This window comes from Carettochelys insculpta, chromosome 24 (assembly GCF_033958435.1).
Source record: "Carettochelys insculpta isolate YL-2023 chromosome 24, ASM3395843v1, whole genome shotgun sequence".
NCBI lineage: Eukaryota > Metazoa > Chordata > Testudines > Carettochelyidae > Carettochelys > Carettochelys insculpta.
The window spans coordinates 10740222-10755907 of NC_134160.1; the positions used below are offsets into that span (position 1 = coordinate 10740222).

At 48.6% G+C, this 15686-nt stretch overlaps 1 protein-coding gene across 3 annotated transcripts in view; it reads right to left on the reverse strand.

Moving 5' to 3' along the window:
- Nucleotides 1-4429: 4429 nt before the first annotated feature.
- WASF2 (WASP family member 2) overlaps nt 4430-15686 on the reverse strand; it is a 47309-nt gene continuing 36052 nt past the window's right edge. For 2 of the 3 annotated variants that reach the window (XM_074976416.1, XM_074976417.1), the window contains 4 exons: nt 15279-15409; nt 12906-13061; nt 6672-7192; nt 4430-6201 (listed from right to left, as the gene is read on the reverse strand). In XM_074976416.1, coding sequence (XP_074832517.1) covers nt 6044-6201; nt 6672-7192; nt 12906-13061; nt 15279-15409 — 966 coding nt within the window. In that variant the 3' untranslated portion in view covers nt 4430-6043. The remainder of the gene's footprint in view (nt 6202-6671; nt 7193-12905; nt 13062-15278; nt 15410-15686) is intronic. The other variant, XM_074976418.1, reaches the window with a different exon arrangement.

The following is a 15686-nucleotide window of genomic DNA, read 5'->3' on the forward strand; positions in this document are numbered from 1 at the left end:
GGGGCGGAGCAGAGGCAGGGGGAGGGTTGTCCCAGGCCCTGCACCCCCCCCACATCCATGGACAGACCTGCTGGGTGCAGCCCTCAAGTGGGCTGGTTGTGGGATGAGGCTGGTTGCTGGAACTGAAGCTGCAACAAACAGAGCTACTGAGGACATGCAAAATCTGGGGCAATCAGGTGCCAGAAATGCCACAGAGCCTTATGCGGCGGCATATTTGGTGTATTGGTAGAATGGCCCTGAAGCCAGCTTCCCAGAACTGCTCACCCCACACGTGGCAAATCAGCATGTATCCTCCCACAGGCTCAGAGTCTAATCTGCGTTTCAAGACTCTCGTCCTTGCAGCCAGGCTGTCCTCGCTCAGGAAGGACACAGCCGTCCCGGTAACAAGCACAGCGACTGCAAAGAGAGGTGATGGGACACGCCGAGAGCAGGATCTGGTATTAAGAGCTTGCTGCCGACCAGGGTTATGCATGGTTTTTTGGTACCAACTGGGAAGACTTGTTGCTGCCAGGGAGTATGCAGGCTAGCAGACTGTAGGAATCGAAAAGCTAACTTGGAAGGGATTAGAAGCTGCAAGAAGGTGACATTTTGGTATGTCAGGTTCTTGAAGACAGGAGCACCACACAAACTCTGGCCTTGGCAAACGAGAGGGACATTGGGATTCCAGTTCTAAGACCAGCTGACAGGCTAAGACGGCATCTTTTATGTTCAGGATGGGCTTTTCTGAGAGCCAGTGAATTTTCATAGGGCGCTAACAGGCTTGGGCTGTTGGATCCAGTGGCAAACAACCCTTTCTTCTCTCTCCCAATCGTTTGAGTACCTCAAAAGCAGCTCTGCCGTAGCTGTGCTGGGAGCTTGCTCTGGAGCTGGCAGGAATAACTCACAAATCACCCAAACAAGGATTTGCAGCGGGGGCTGTATCAGCTGCAAATGGCGAAAAGGCCCAATGCTGCAGCATGTGTGTGAACACAGAAGTCAACGGGTGTTCTACCTAGTAGCCATTCAGGCCTGATGTTAAGACAGGACTGAATTTGAGACAAAGGTTCCTTTGCACCCACATGCTCTGCAACTAACATTCACACAAGAGGCTTACGCAGCAGATTGTTTGCACAACAGTCTATGAGACTGGGCTGCAAGTCCTCCATCCATGTTAGTGGAATTTACGACAAGTGGGTCTTTCAGCAGCTTTTAAAACGAAGCACAGCCTGGCTACTCTGCTGTAGCAAAAAGGACACAGGTTCTTCTAAGTCCACGCAGAGATTTGCCTGACTCTCTGGATGCCATTTCCCATCCTGGCAGTTATGCAGCATGGCAAGCACTAGTTGGCTACGGAGACGGCACTTTTCCAGAAGGGGCTGCATTTTAGTATCTGAAGAAGAGATTTCTGCACAGTGTTTCAAAGGTTTTTTGGGATATGCCAACTCTTGTGAGGGGAAACCCAGAGTGAGGTTTCATGTTCTTCTTAACACAGCTCCTGCAGTTGGCTCCAGACTCGCAGCTGCAGCACTGGGGGGCTCCTCGGGTTACAGAGTTGTGGCCTTACATGGACATATTACAGGACCCTTTGGCTATACAGACACAAGATGCTAAAATGGCACCTCCCATAATCCCGTTCTAATACTCCTGTTCCATCCCCAGGCTGGGAACTTGTAGGTAAAGATAAACGAGTCATGGCAGCCCAGCTGTGGGTGGCAATCTTAGCTGGCTTTTGCCAGTCTGTTGGTAACTCCCAAGTCATCACACTAAGAGCTTCGCAAAACCAGTCCCTCGTGGGACCATCATCATCAAGGCCATAACAAAAGGGCTGGATCTTTGCCCTCTAGCACCCAAAGGCACCGTTCCCAACCTGTTAGCCCCATTCTCCAAAGTGACATGAACACAGCTGTTGATTGGATAGAAAGATTTTATCAAGATTTTTTTAAAAGTTTACATTTTTAAAAAAGGAAGATTTTTTTTACAGGTACATTACAAAAATTGCAAATGGGGATCTTCATCTGGGGCGGGTGCGGGGGGAGACCAAGCAGACTATAAAAAACACAGTAGGAAAGCTTGGCTAAACAGCACCTGACAGAGGGAAATCGAAAACAGGAATTACTAGGAAAAAATCTGAATTCAGATAAACAGGTGTAAAGGCACAGCTACTCCACTAAGCCAGTGGTGTTACTCCTGATTTACACTGGCATCACCATCCAGAATCTGTCACTGTGCACTCTCTGAAGCAAAACAAGTTGTTAACCTCCATGCCAAAGACGTACAGCGTTTTGCAGGTGAGACTAACAGGGTTTAGTTTTTGATACTTTTCTGCATTCCTCTGGTCTGAAAGGGAGTAACCCCCACTGCTTGCAACCTGGAGAATCTTCTCACTCCCTTTTTCCTGCAACACTGTAAGACTCATTTTGCTCCTTGTAAGACATGGTGCATCTCTTTCCCCACCGACACCACCTTTGCCTAGAGTAGACACCCCCCAGAATACAAATGGAATTAATCAATCTTATAAATATATTCATATTGTATAGGAAATAAGGCACTTCAGGATCATTACAACTCTTCTAGCTTTACATCACTCTAAACAGGAAAAAATTGGTTAGTTTCTAAAATTAATCAAAAGGAATAACATTAATACAGTAATAAAATCTGATCCATATCCCACTTCAAGGCTTTGTAAAAGAATAAGAGAAAGAAAACCATACCCAGGGCAGCTGAGAGACAGGTTTGGCCCATCCTGGGCAGGTACTTTTAAAGCAGGCGTATTTAAGAAGTCCATGGACTGTAATTCTCTTCCTCATGAAGTTGTACTTCACACAGTTTCTTGGCCATTTGGGACTCACACGAGCCCCTTCCCTGGTTCTGGTCTGGTGCATTGTGACTGATAAGGAGAGAACTCAACTGACTGCAGATGATCTGCAAGGCGGAGCCCTGTAAACCTGTAGTCGGCATAACCTCTGCACAAGTGTGAGTGGGGAGGGGGGAGAATGCTATGAGAAGCAGCCAGGCCCTGTAGCTGAAAACAGAGAGAGAATACTTAACCAGGAGCTGAAAGGAAAGGCACCCTCACCTGTTCAACATGCACTGCAAAGAGACAGAGCACGTAAGCAGATCCAATGGCCAACAACTCCCAATACAAGCACCAGCTGATGGCTGCTTTGGATTTGCATTTCCATAGGAGCCCACTAACCTGGGCACAACTGGACAGAAATACAAAGGCAAGCCGAGATACCTCCCCCCAAAACAAAGCAGCCTCAGTCTCACCCCCAGACTGGTTGAACACTGGCAGTTCTACCTCCTGTGCTCTTGAGAATGTATCTTTGGTCACGCCACATAAGAACACGCTAACCTACAAAGTGGCCAGAAGGTTGTTCAGGCAAGTACCTGCCCCTAGTATGAATAGGTTGGCGGCCTGACCATTGAAGCCATTCACACACACGCCTCTTGGTTTTGGCACCTGTTTCCTTCCCCTCCCACTACTCCCCCCAGGCGGAGGAGCCACATTTTAGATCCACTTCTAAGAACTCCAATGGCTTTGAAAGGACTGTTTTTAAACCAGGCTTGATTAAAGAAAACACTGCTCCTCCCATTGATGGGATCACTGGTCAGTGTAAGTGGGCACTGCATCTTTAGGGCTACCTAGTACAAAGGGCAAGCTTTATTGCATAGATGCTTAGACCAACACTGGGCAGAGCAATGAGGCTATTCACAGGTCTGTCTGAAGCCAGTTCTACTGCTGCACGTCCCAGCTAGTAGCTTGCACATGGATGGATGCCCATTTCAGGTCCCAATGGGTATCACACCTTTAAAAGTCTGAGTGAAAGGCATATTAATGTCCCCTTTGTGAAATGGGGCCAGGTGGGACCAAAGCAATTTAAAAAAAACCCCACAATATTGGCATTTTTGTGTTCCTAGTTCCCAGTGCTCAGGAGTGCATGTTTAATTGGCACTGGTGGACTGGAACTAACATTGCTCCCATGTTCATGTCCCATCAGAAACTAAGTTTCACCACCTATATCCTGTTAGAACGCTACCTTACCCATTTGCCTTGCTGTCGAAATACAGCAGGCCAGACATTTAATACATTAATTATTGGTGCTTTATGATTATATTGGAAGACAACGCCAGCACCCAAAAACGTGGCTCCCTAGCCTCTCTAGAAACCTCCGATCTAAGCCACTTCATTGATTTGCTACGTCAAAGGGTTAAAAAGGAGAAGGTATTCAAGAAGATAGTGAAACTCTCTGAAAAACAAGAATTTATACACTGAAACAAACAAACCAAAGAGCCAGAAGGATAGCTGCATTAGTCTGTATCTGCAAAAACAACTGAAGTCCTGTGGCACCTTATAGGAGCATAAGTTTTCATGGGCAAAGCTTTCGCTCCAGATAATCTGTTAGTTTATATGGTGCCACAGGACTTCTCACTGATTTAAACCTCAAAGTTGTTTTTTTTTTTTTTTAATGGCAACATGACAGGCTCTGGCTGTATCTGGAGTCCAATGTATTAGTGACATCTTTGTTTGGACACACGAAAGCAGGAAAAAGGCAAGTCAGAGAGGAGGGCAGGGGAGGAGAGGCACTTCTTGGCAGAACACTTCAGCAAAGTCAAGGCAAAGCAAAGGATGGAGATTTGGCCATTTTATCAGATTAATGCCCTGAGTTATCCCTCCCCACACAATTGGACCCATGAATCAGGTGGGCTGGAATCTGAGAAACAACTCAGGAACTGCTCTTTTATATCATGCTGACTGAGATTTTGACAGTCAAGCCCAGATATTAAATAAGCGCTTTGTATTGGAGGTACATTTAACTTTAAAAGGCAATAAAACATAAGCCATCTAATCTAAACCCCCCATTTCCAGCCCTCGTGTGTAATGCAGCTCCTGGAAGAGAAGCAGGAATTGGTAAGTTTATCTAGTACAGGAGATAATACAATGTTTTCTGAAAATCAGCTACTGGACCTTGCATATGCAGTAATGAAAACCACTAATGTGGGCTAGGTGTAATGTTACCAATGGCCAGCTCAGTCCCCAGCAAGACCCTGCAACATGTAATCCTCTCCACCAGGGTATGAGACAGCAGTGTAGGCGAAATACTGGCATTTTCTTCTGCTTAAGTCCCTGCATATAGAGCACCATTGACCTCACTGAAAAGCACTTATCTGCAAACTGACCAAAGTGTTGCCCTGAACAGGCCAAGGGAGAGACTGATGCTTGTCTCCTTGCCCTGATTGTTAAGTTAATTGTAGGCACACAGAATGCCCAACGGGCCTGGAGCCCATTTGATGCTCAGAGCTCCCCTTCCCCCACCCAGCACTCCTGGTTACAGCTCCTGCTCCAGACACACTGTGGAGCTCACTAGGTGAAAACCTTCCAAGCACAGAAGGGTGGGTAAACCCCAGCAAGTCCCAGGCTAGTGGATGGGGTAGAGGCAGCTTGTAAAGAAAACCTAATTCCCTGGATTCCATGTAGTGCACTGTGCAGCCCCACACCTTGAGAGATCTTTTTAAGCAGGTTAGTTCTGAAATGCTGGGGAAATGGTGCTTCCATCAGCCAAAAAAACAGGATTGTTCAAAGGGCTATTTTATAATGCAGTGAAGCCTAGAAGAGACATTTTATGCCCATTTCCTAACTCCAACATGAACTGGAGAGGAAGAGACAATTGTATTCACCCTATCCTGCAATTAGAGAACCAGCTCACAATGCCCTTCACCTGAAGAGCCCTTTGGCTCCAACAGGGTCACTGATCTTTAACTTAAAAAATAGCCCTCCCAAGGATATTTAACTGCACTTTGTTCTGTGGCATAGTCAACGCGGTGGTAGTTTCCTTCTGTGAGCAAGCACCGTTCCACCTCCTGCCAGAAAACAACACTGCAGCGCTCAGTATCTTGGAGGTGACCTTTTGGAAAGGCGAGTGCAAGTCATTGAAACCCCATGGTACATCTCAGTTACTGGAGGAGACAGGTAAAGCTAAAAGTTTTTGGCAACCTAGGAAGTACTTGGCTCTGTAAGAAAGGGGTCAGCCCAGCTAGGAAGAGCACAAGGAGCAGACCAGGGTTAATCAGACCAGTCATCCTCATCGAACTCAGAAGAATCATCCTCGGAGTCGCTGTACTCCACAGCGATGCGGCGAGACAGGATTGTTGCCACGTCATTGCCCACGACGTCCCGCTTCTCCTGTTCCCGCTGTTCCTCCACCTTGCGGAGCTGGAAGCCTGGCACAGGGAAGGAGGCAGAGGATGTCACTCAATGGCTTGCAATGTTATCGAGTCTTAATTGCTGCTCCAGTGCTGTGCTCTACATAGCCACGGGGAGGGTCCTGCCCAGTGCCCGGATTGCAGCCTGAGACAGCAATTGCACCGGAGGGGGCACGGAGGTCACACCTGGCTAGGTTTGGTGCTAGGGCGACTGGGGGAAGTCAGAGCAGGCATGACGTGTTGCTGACCTAAAGACAATCCGACTGCAGCTTGGGAGCTGCACGGATTCTTGGGGAGCAACCCACAAAGGTTTAAAAACCAAGGGCACCCCCTTTGGGCTGAAACGCGGCACCGAGATTCTCTTTGGGTCAGATCACCCACAGGACAGGTGTGACAAGGTGCAGGCCAGCAGCGGCGCTGCCCCTAGGAAGGGCCCTCCCTCTAGGCTGCAGGGAAAGAGGATATGTAAAGTCACTGCCAGAGCTTACCTTGACGGATAGCAGACAGCAAGTCACTTCGGGCATCACTAACAGGAGGCAAGGAAGATTTGGGCTTGGAGGCGGCGGAGTCTGGAGGCAGAAGCGGAGCTGGTGCACCATCCATGCCACTGGCAGACAGAGGTGGGGGGCCGGGTGGGGGAGGGGGAGGGGGAGGGGGAGGAGCACCTGCTGCTGGCTGAGGTAATGGCTGTGAAGGCACAGCAAAGAACTCTGCCGCGGCAGGTGGCGGCGGAGGCGGAGGGGCAGCGAACTCCGGGTGAGGAGGGAAGGAGGATGGAGATGGTGGCGACGGCATCCCTGAAGTTGGAAATCCCAAAGAAGGAGGTGGTGGGGGAACTCCTGACATTGGTGGTGGGGGAGGAGGAGCAGCAGGTGGGGCAAAGCCTGGCCTGGCACTGGATGGGGATCCAACTGGAGGAGCTGGTGGAGGATGGCTGGGACTGACCAGGCTGGATCTTTTCGGTCCTCCAGAACCTGAACCAGAACCTCTTTGGTTGTCTACTGGATAGCTGTTGCAGGAAGAAAGAGAAACAGAGGGGGGCGGGGCACAGGGACACAAAGAACACCATTAGCATTGAGCTCAGATCAGAGGAAGATCATCTCAGCTTTGGGGCAATCAGAAAGGATTTTGTCCAGCTATCACTTCCAACTCCCAGCTTTTTCTGATATTCTCCAGGGCCCTGGTGCTGACTAACCCACTGCGTTACTCTGGGCTAGGAGAGCAGAACTGACAGCTGACACTGCAGCTGAGAGACACGCTACCAGACGTCCCGAACAGTCTGCACAGCAACAGCACACGCTGGACAAGGCAAGCACCAAATCTCTCTCTGCCAGAGGCCACGCTGCCCCCTCAGCTCAGAATCTTCTAGAGTGATGCCAGTCATTCGGTATCCATTTGGCTGCGAGGGCAGATTTATTACATGCTAAGCAGGGATATCTATGGAGGTAACCTTTAGCTACTGTTTTCTATGCTATTAACTTACCGATTCACTGACTCTTTACTGGCACAGTGGGCGGTGTCTGACCTCTTGTCAAGGGTCTAAGGCAAGGGTGGGCAATCTTTTTTGATGATGAGCCACTCCAGGATTTTAGAAAGTGGTTAAGGGCTGCACTTTCCCATGAAAGATGTGGGGGGTCTGGAATGGAGGTGGGTGCTGGGATGCAGGAGACAGTGGCTGGGGGGAGTGAAAGGGATTTTTGTTAACAGAGGGGGTTGTGACCCGAGGCAGGTGCTTGGGAGGTAGGGTTTGGGATGGGGTGTGGGTGCAGATGAGGATTCTGACCTGGGGGAGAGATGTAAGAATGGGTGCAGGGTCTGGGAGGGAGCTGAGGAGGAGTGCCAGAGGCAGGCTGTGGCCAGGGAGGCCTTTACTTAAGCAGCTCCTGGCCAGCAGCACTCTCAGGCAGGCTACCCAACTGCCTGCAGCCCCAGCCCACTGGCTGTTCTCCAGGGTTTTCTGTGCTGCAGAGGGTGGAGGGGGGGAGTGCTTTCTCTGCTCCCCTCACCCCCATCAAAACCTCTCAGCTCCTGTTCCCCGGAAACTGGCCAATGAGAGTCGAGGGTTTTTGCTGCACTGTCGCCACCCCAAGCAAAATCTCTCAGCTCCTATAGGCCAGTTTTGCTGGGGAAAGGGCAGCACTGGAGTTCTCCCCACTCTGCAGTTGCAAGGCTGAATTAAAAGGCTTGGCAGGCTGGATCTGGCCCCTGGGGCCTTATCTTGCCATCCCCAGTCTAAGGAAAAAGGCCCGGGGATCCAATACAGCCAGAGGGAAAATATGGATTCAAAGGACTCAATAAATTTCCCATTAGCAGGAACCACTGGTGCCCAGCAAGTGCTCGGTAACTAGTTCACATACTGCTGAAAGGCAGCTTTCACTGACTGCCAGCAAACCGCAGTGTTCACCTCCAAACCTGGCACCTATAAAACGCAGCCTGTGATGTTCATCTGATATACCATGGAGACAACTGGTCATTTTGTGGTGAAGGGTCAATTGACCACCACCCTTTTTCTAAAACAAAGATTCAAGGGGCAGCCAGGGCTTTAAACCAGGACAGCTCTAGAGAGGACGGAGCGCTGGTCTCATGTGGTGACAGATTCTATTTGCAACTCAAACACACAAGCTAGGTTGCTTTTTGATATGTTTTAGTCAAGCTAGTGCTACAGCATTTGTCAGTCACTTACTCCCATTAGAGTTACTCTTGATGCACTTTTCTGGGTCCTACTCTTTAAAAAGATACCCTAGTTTAGGCCTTTGTGATTTCAGCCTATAGCAGGCCATTTGGAGGAGGTGTGTAATAGACCTGATTCTGCAGAACACTGATGTCTCTGGGAAAGGAGGATGCACTAGAATCATTGAATACTAGGACTGAAGGGACCTTGAGAGGCCATCGAGTCCAGCCCCCTGCCCCAATGGCAGGACCAAGTACTGTCTAAACCATCCTAGAACTTGTAGGAGATGCGAGGGCCTCAAGAACTCAAACTAGGAGGTGTCATAGCACCTACACATTGGGCTTGCAAGGCCTGGAGGGGAAAGTGGTTATAACATAGGAACACAGTAACAGGGACTGTCTCTGGGCAGAGGCTGGGGGGATGCAGAACCACATGACCTCAAGCATTTGTATCTGAAGAGGGAGACAGATGAGTTGGTTACCCAAAACCAAGCCAAGATTGTCTAATGGAACCCTGGTTCTGCGAAGACAGGTGCTTCACCACAGTAAGTCTTACGTGTAAGGAGTCTGAAGAGTGAGAAAAGCAAGGTGATGCTTTCCCATCATTATAGCAAGTTTGGGGCTTTCACTTCATTAATTCGAAGAGAGCTGGACAAATGTAAGATTGTGATTTGATGCCTGCGATAGTAACGGGCAGGGTTCCGTAGACCTGGAGCTCACTTCCACTTTAGTTTATGTTCCCAAAAGCACATGGTTCAGGGTTCCAGACAGCCACCTGCAGTGGTTAAGAAGGGGATCCCCCCGGTAAAATGTGTTTCAGGAGTGGTTTGTAATCTCCTGCTTCGGCAGCGTCAGGTATGGCCAGGGCTAGAGATGAGAGATGGACAGGGAGTGTTATGAGAAGGCACTGAGCATTCTTGCTGTAAGGGGCTTTACTGGCTGTTCTTAGTCGCATGCTCAGAGTCTAACTGATCACCATACGTGGGACGGGAAAGGCATTTTCCTTCAGGGGACACTGGCGGTCACCTTGGGATTTTAATTTTGCCTGCAGTGGCACCCCCCTACCCAACACTACTAGTTCAATGGGTACCTCTCACAATCAATTCCCCGCTCTTGGGGGGCCCTTGGGCACTGGTACATCTTAGTCCTTCCTGTTCTCCTGTGCACTGTGATACTTCGGTTTGATTTTGGTTGGTGGGTTTAGCGTGCGGGTCCTGGAAGGCATGAGGGCCAACTCTGGGTGGCTCCAAGAAAAAAAAAAAAGGTGGGTGCCCAACAGCAGCTAATCCTCCCCTCCGACCTCCCCCTGCTAGCAACTTCCGACACTGAGCAACTTCTCCCTCTTCCTCCCAGTATCTCCAGCCCACGGCAAATCAGCTGCTCTGCAGTATGCCAGAGGCCCCGGGTGGGAAGAAGAGGAGCAGGGATGGGATGCGCTCAAGGTAGGGAGCGGAAAGAAGCAGAGGTGGGACCTGGGAAGAAAGGGTGCGTGGGGGCAGTGCCTGGGGTGGCAGCAGGGCATGTGTATGAGCTGAACACCCCATCCCCAGGTAGAAAGGAAGTCAGTGCTTCTGCTGGGTGCTTCTGGTGGCCTGTGATGTACATGAGAGGAGACTAGATGATCTGGTGGTCCCTTCCAGACTTAAACTCCATGACTCTATACCAGGGCAGGCAAAACACAGCTTCCCCACCACAAACTTTGGATCTGGTGGGCCGCCCCCGTGACCCCTTGCCCAGCCCCAGTCCACGCAAAGCAGCTGGCTGATGGTGCCCCGTGCCCCTGGGCACTGTGCGCTGCTCGTGAGGGAGGGGAAGGCCAGGGGACTTCACGTGCTGCCGCCAGAAACCAGCCAATTGGAGTGGTGAGGATTGCACTAGGGGCAGAGGCAGGGGCAGTGTGCAAAGTCTCTCCTCACTTGGACACAGAGCAGCACTGGGCCCTAGCAGCCAGCCCCTGTGTGCAGCCGGGAACTGCAGCAGGCAGAGAGCCTGTCTGAGAGTCCCATTGGACTGGCCAGAGTCTGCATCTGGCACCCTACCCCTCTCCCACACTGCAACTCCCTGCCCCAGGTCACCGCTCCCTCCTGCCCCAGGTTACTACCCAAATCCTCTAGACTCCCCTCTTTCCCAGCTCATCACTCCCTCCCAGACCCCGCAGCCTCCCTACATACCTCCCTCAAAGCCACAATCCTCTCCTGCAGCCCTACTCCTGGCCCAGGTCACAATCCCTTCTTCCTCCAAACTCCCTCCTTGACCCCACACCCTCTCCTGCACCCCAGTCTCCTACCCCGAGCTCCCTTCTGCACCCAACCTCTGTCCAGGCCCCATATCCTCTCCGCAGCAAAGTGCAGCCCTTGACCAATCATCAAAATCTTGGATTAGCCACTGATCAAAAATTATTGCCCACCCTGCGCTATACTGATGCTGTTCTTTCTCTTTGACTCAAGCAGCTGACAGCAAATATCTGAGCTGTTAGCTATAATCTTTGAACAGTTATGGAATATGGGAGAGATTCCAGAAAACTGGAAAAGGGGCAAATATAGGGCCCACTGATAAAAATGGGAAATAAGGACAAATCAGGAAATGACAGCCCAGTCAGTTTAACTTCTGTCCCAGGAAAGATAATGGAGGAAATAACTAAGGCATCTATTTCCAAACATCTGGAAGGTGATAAATAATAGCCTGCATTTGTCAAGAACAAATCCTACCAAACCAACCTGACAACTTTCTTTGACAGGTCTACAAGCCTTGTGGATAGGGGGAAGAAGCAGATGTAATATATCTAGACTTTAGTAAGGCTTTTGATACAGTTTTGTATGACCTCATGAAGAAACTAAGGAAATACAACCCAGACAGAACTACAATAAGGTGGGTGCACAACTAGCTGGGTAACTGTTCCCAGAGAGTAGTTATCAACGGCTCACAGTAATGCTGAAAGGGCATAACGAGCAGAGTTCCACCGGAATCAGCTCTGGGTTGGGTTTTGTTCAATTCCTTCGTTAATGATTTAGATAATGGCAGAGAGTATCCTTACAACGTTTGCAAATGGTACCAAGGTGTACAAGGTTACACGTGCTTTGGAGCATAGGGTTGTAATTAAAAATGATCTAGACAAGCTGGAGGAGTAGTCTGAGGTAAACAGGATGAAATTCAAAAAAGGACAAATTCAAAATACCCAACTAAGGAAGGAATCATCAGTTACACACATACCATATGGGAAATGACTGTCTAGGAAGGAGTACTGCAGAAAGGGATCCAGGGTTCATAGTGGACCACAAGCTACATATGAGTCAACAGTATGGTAGTGTTAAAAAAAGGCAAATATTCTGGGAAGTATTAACAGGAGTGTTGTAAGCAAGACACGAAGTTATTCTTCCACTCTACTCTGCACTGATTAGGCCCCAACTGGAGTATTGCTTCCAGTTCTGGGCACGACTTTTCAGGAAAATGGAGACATGTTGTAGATGGTTCAGAGAATAGCAACAAAAATGATTAAAAGTCTAGAAAACATGACCTGTGAGGGAAGACTGAAAAAATTAGGTTTGTTTAGTTTGGAAAAGAGGAGACAGAGGGGACATGATAACAGCTTTCAAGTACCTAAAACGAAAGGGAGAACAATTATTCTTCTTAACCTCTGATGACAGGACAAGCATCAATGGGTTTAAATTGCAGCAAGGAAGGCTTAGGCTGGACATCAGGAAAAGCTTCTTAACTGTCAAGGTGGTTAAGCACTGGAATAAACTGCCTAGGGAGGTTGTGGAATATCCATCACTGGAGATTTTTAACAGTAGGTTAGACAAACACCTGTTAGGAGCGATTTAGATGGTGGCTGGGCCTGTCATAAGTACAGGAGACTGGACTCGATCTCTTGAGATCCCTTCCAATCCTATGATTCTATGACTTCTACTTACTTAATGCTTTGTGCACTTTACTTTCAGGTTCACTCAGGTCTCGATACAGTACTTATGTTAGTGGGTTTCAGAAGACCAGCGAACTCCTTCATTTTATATTATCCATTATATCTCTGTGACCAGATGGGTCTGGACATTTACCTAAAGTCCAGCGGCGGTGGAGGCAGGCTGTCCTCTGGATAGGATGGAGATGGTGGCGAGACAGAATCAGACTGTGGTGGCGGTGGATAGTAGTTCATGTCCATGATCTCATTTGAGCCAATGCTGCCATTCTGATACACCACATTGGAGGGATATCTAAAATGAAAAACGACAATGGAGCAATGGGCACTTCCAGCACAGCACATCAGAGAAACAAAAACAGGCTCATAGCCATCCAGGCCGCTCCATCACAAATAGCCTAGTTATTAGAAGCACTGCACTCTAAAACTCAGACTAAGGTCTTCTCACAGGAATGTCTCGTATTACGTTAAAAACCCGAAACAATGGACCTCTAGTCTGAATTTGCGCCTCTGTGCACTACTGTAATACAGGTTGCATCTCCTTGGTCCAGGATCCAACCAAGGATTTTGCCAGACAAGGAGAGGTCAGTGATCCCCTGCTCTCTGCAGCCCCACCCCCAGGGCTCCCTTCCAGGGCACTGGCACATTCCTGGCCACTGGCCCCAGCTGCTAACCCCCTACCAGCTTTCATCATTCCTGCCCAGCGCAGCTCCTACTCCCCATCTGCTGCAAAATTCCCATCCCTGCTCCCCGGCCACTGTGGCTCTCCAGCTCTTGGCTTCCGTGGGGAGTGACTGAGGTTCCCGCTTCTTAGTGCCCATCAGCTTCCCACTCTAGCTGCTTACAGTTGCAGGACTCACAGATGGTGCCCACTCCTGGCCATCAGAGCTCTCTGATCTGGCAACATCCAAGGTCTGATGTTGCCAGATCAGAGAGTCCTGGATTTCAGAGGTTCAACCTGTACAAATAATTATTTTAAAGGGACACCATCAGGTCCAAACCATGTAAAATGTGTCCTGCCCTATGTCCATTTTACAATCCAGTGTGTGAGTTGACAACACTGCAAGATAATGTGTCTGTTTTTTGAAACAAAACCTATTTCTATTAGTTGCTAGGTTGGTAAAAGCTTGCTCTTAAAGCTGGATTATAAGCAAAAACTGGACTTGACAAGCTCCCATTTATATTGCTCACCCTGCAGCAGCAAAAGAGTCCTAATGTGACTATATTCTCATCAGTGCAAAGGCTATTGCCTCCTGCACATCTGGAATGCACCTAGAGTGCTCTGGAGATGCAATCACCCACAAAAATCGAAGTATCCAAAGCTGCAATGCAGTGTTTTGTTTGGGGTCACCCCCAAGATTGACAGCAGGGTAAGATCACTCCAAGCAGAGAAACAAAAACACTCTTCAAGCCTCATATGAGAGCATAGAGGAGTACAAAATGCATAGGAGAATTTGTAGTGGGATATACACAAAGCAAAGAAAAGCAGCTGTCATGAAGTCAGACTCCTTCTGCCTGGCCTCGACTCAACTGACCCTGCTATTAAAATAAAAGCAGGTTTTATTTCTAAACATAAAATATGATTCTAAACAAGATTTTCTTCAGAGAAAGGAGTCACAAATGGCAAGAAAAGAGCATGTTGGGAAGTGCATTTTGGGAATTCCGTTTCCTTCTTGCCAGACTGGTGTCAAAAGTTAAATTAAACCCTGAACAGGAAGCAACAAAGGGAGATCAAAGGCTGAAAGAGCTTGGATGGGAGGAGAAAGGTCTTACATTTTGAAACAGGAAGCAAAGCTTATGGAAAACCAGTAGCAGAAATGGTGCCCCAACACGAAAGGTTGAAACAACCCTTCTTCGTATGAAAAGGTCATGAAGTGGCCAGGTTGGAGAACATCCGGCTGCCCTACTCACTGGCTTTCCTCACCACAAGAGGTTACCACTTTCATTAGCCCATAACTACAAGAAAAAAAGCTATTAAAAGTTACGTCACTAGTGCTTTGAGTGCTGCTGTGAGAACTTGGCAGAGAACAGTCAGCATCACCTTAACTGCTGATTTCTCATGGTGGGGCACACCACTCTCTGCAGACAAAAGTCAACCCTCCCTAACACCCAAGGGTCCCGACGTCTGTGAAACACACCATGGAGTCTGCACTCCTCCTTCCATACTGCATCCCCATGCTTACATGTACTGGTTATCACTGCTATGGGCCAAACTGGGGACCCTGCTGTAAAGGATGAATGATAATCGGGTAAAGAGACTAAGTCCTCTTCATTTGTGCACCTCTGAGTTAGGGGAGCCAAGAGCAGAAGCAGATTTGAAAACTAATTGTGCCACCTTGTTTAATTTGTTTAGCTTCTTCATTTATTTTGCAAGTTTCAAATCAACAGATAGATTTCCTCTAGAAGACGTGATTAGCAGTGGTATCGAACCACACTGCACAGCAGATCTGGAGAAACTGCAGAAGCACACTCCCCTTCATGGAGGGCGGAATAAATAGCCAGATTCACTTACCCTGCAGGTCCTTGTTTGTCTTTTGACTCCACAAACTCTTGTCCCATTTTCAGTTTCTCCCACTCCTCCTTCCGGGTTTTGATTTTCCGTGGATTCACATTCCCTCGGTTGGGATTATCCTTTTTCTCTTTCTGGAGGAGAAAAGGAAAGGCACATCCTTTAGGACTGACAACTTCCTTGGGTTTAATCTGTCCTTAGTTCATCTCACTGGGAGGGGTGGAGAAAAGATAGGGCCAACTAGTGTTTAAAGAGATTACAAAGATTTTGGGATTCTTTGAGACTGCAGAACAGTGAGTTTAGTACTGGTGGTAGGATTAAGATTTGTCTACATGAATCGTTAATAAGACAGGCCACCAATCTACCTTGAACTAGACAGCCATACACTTCACGTCCACATAAAAAATTAGT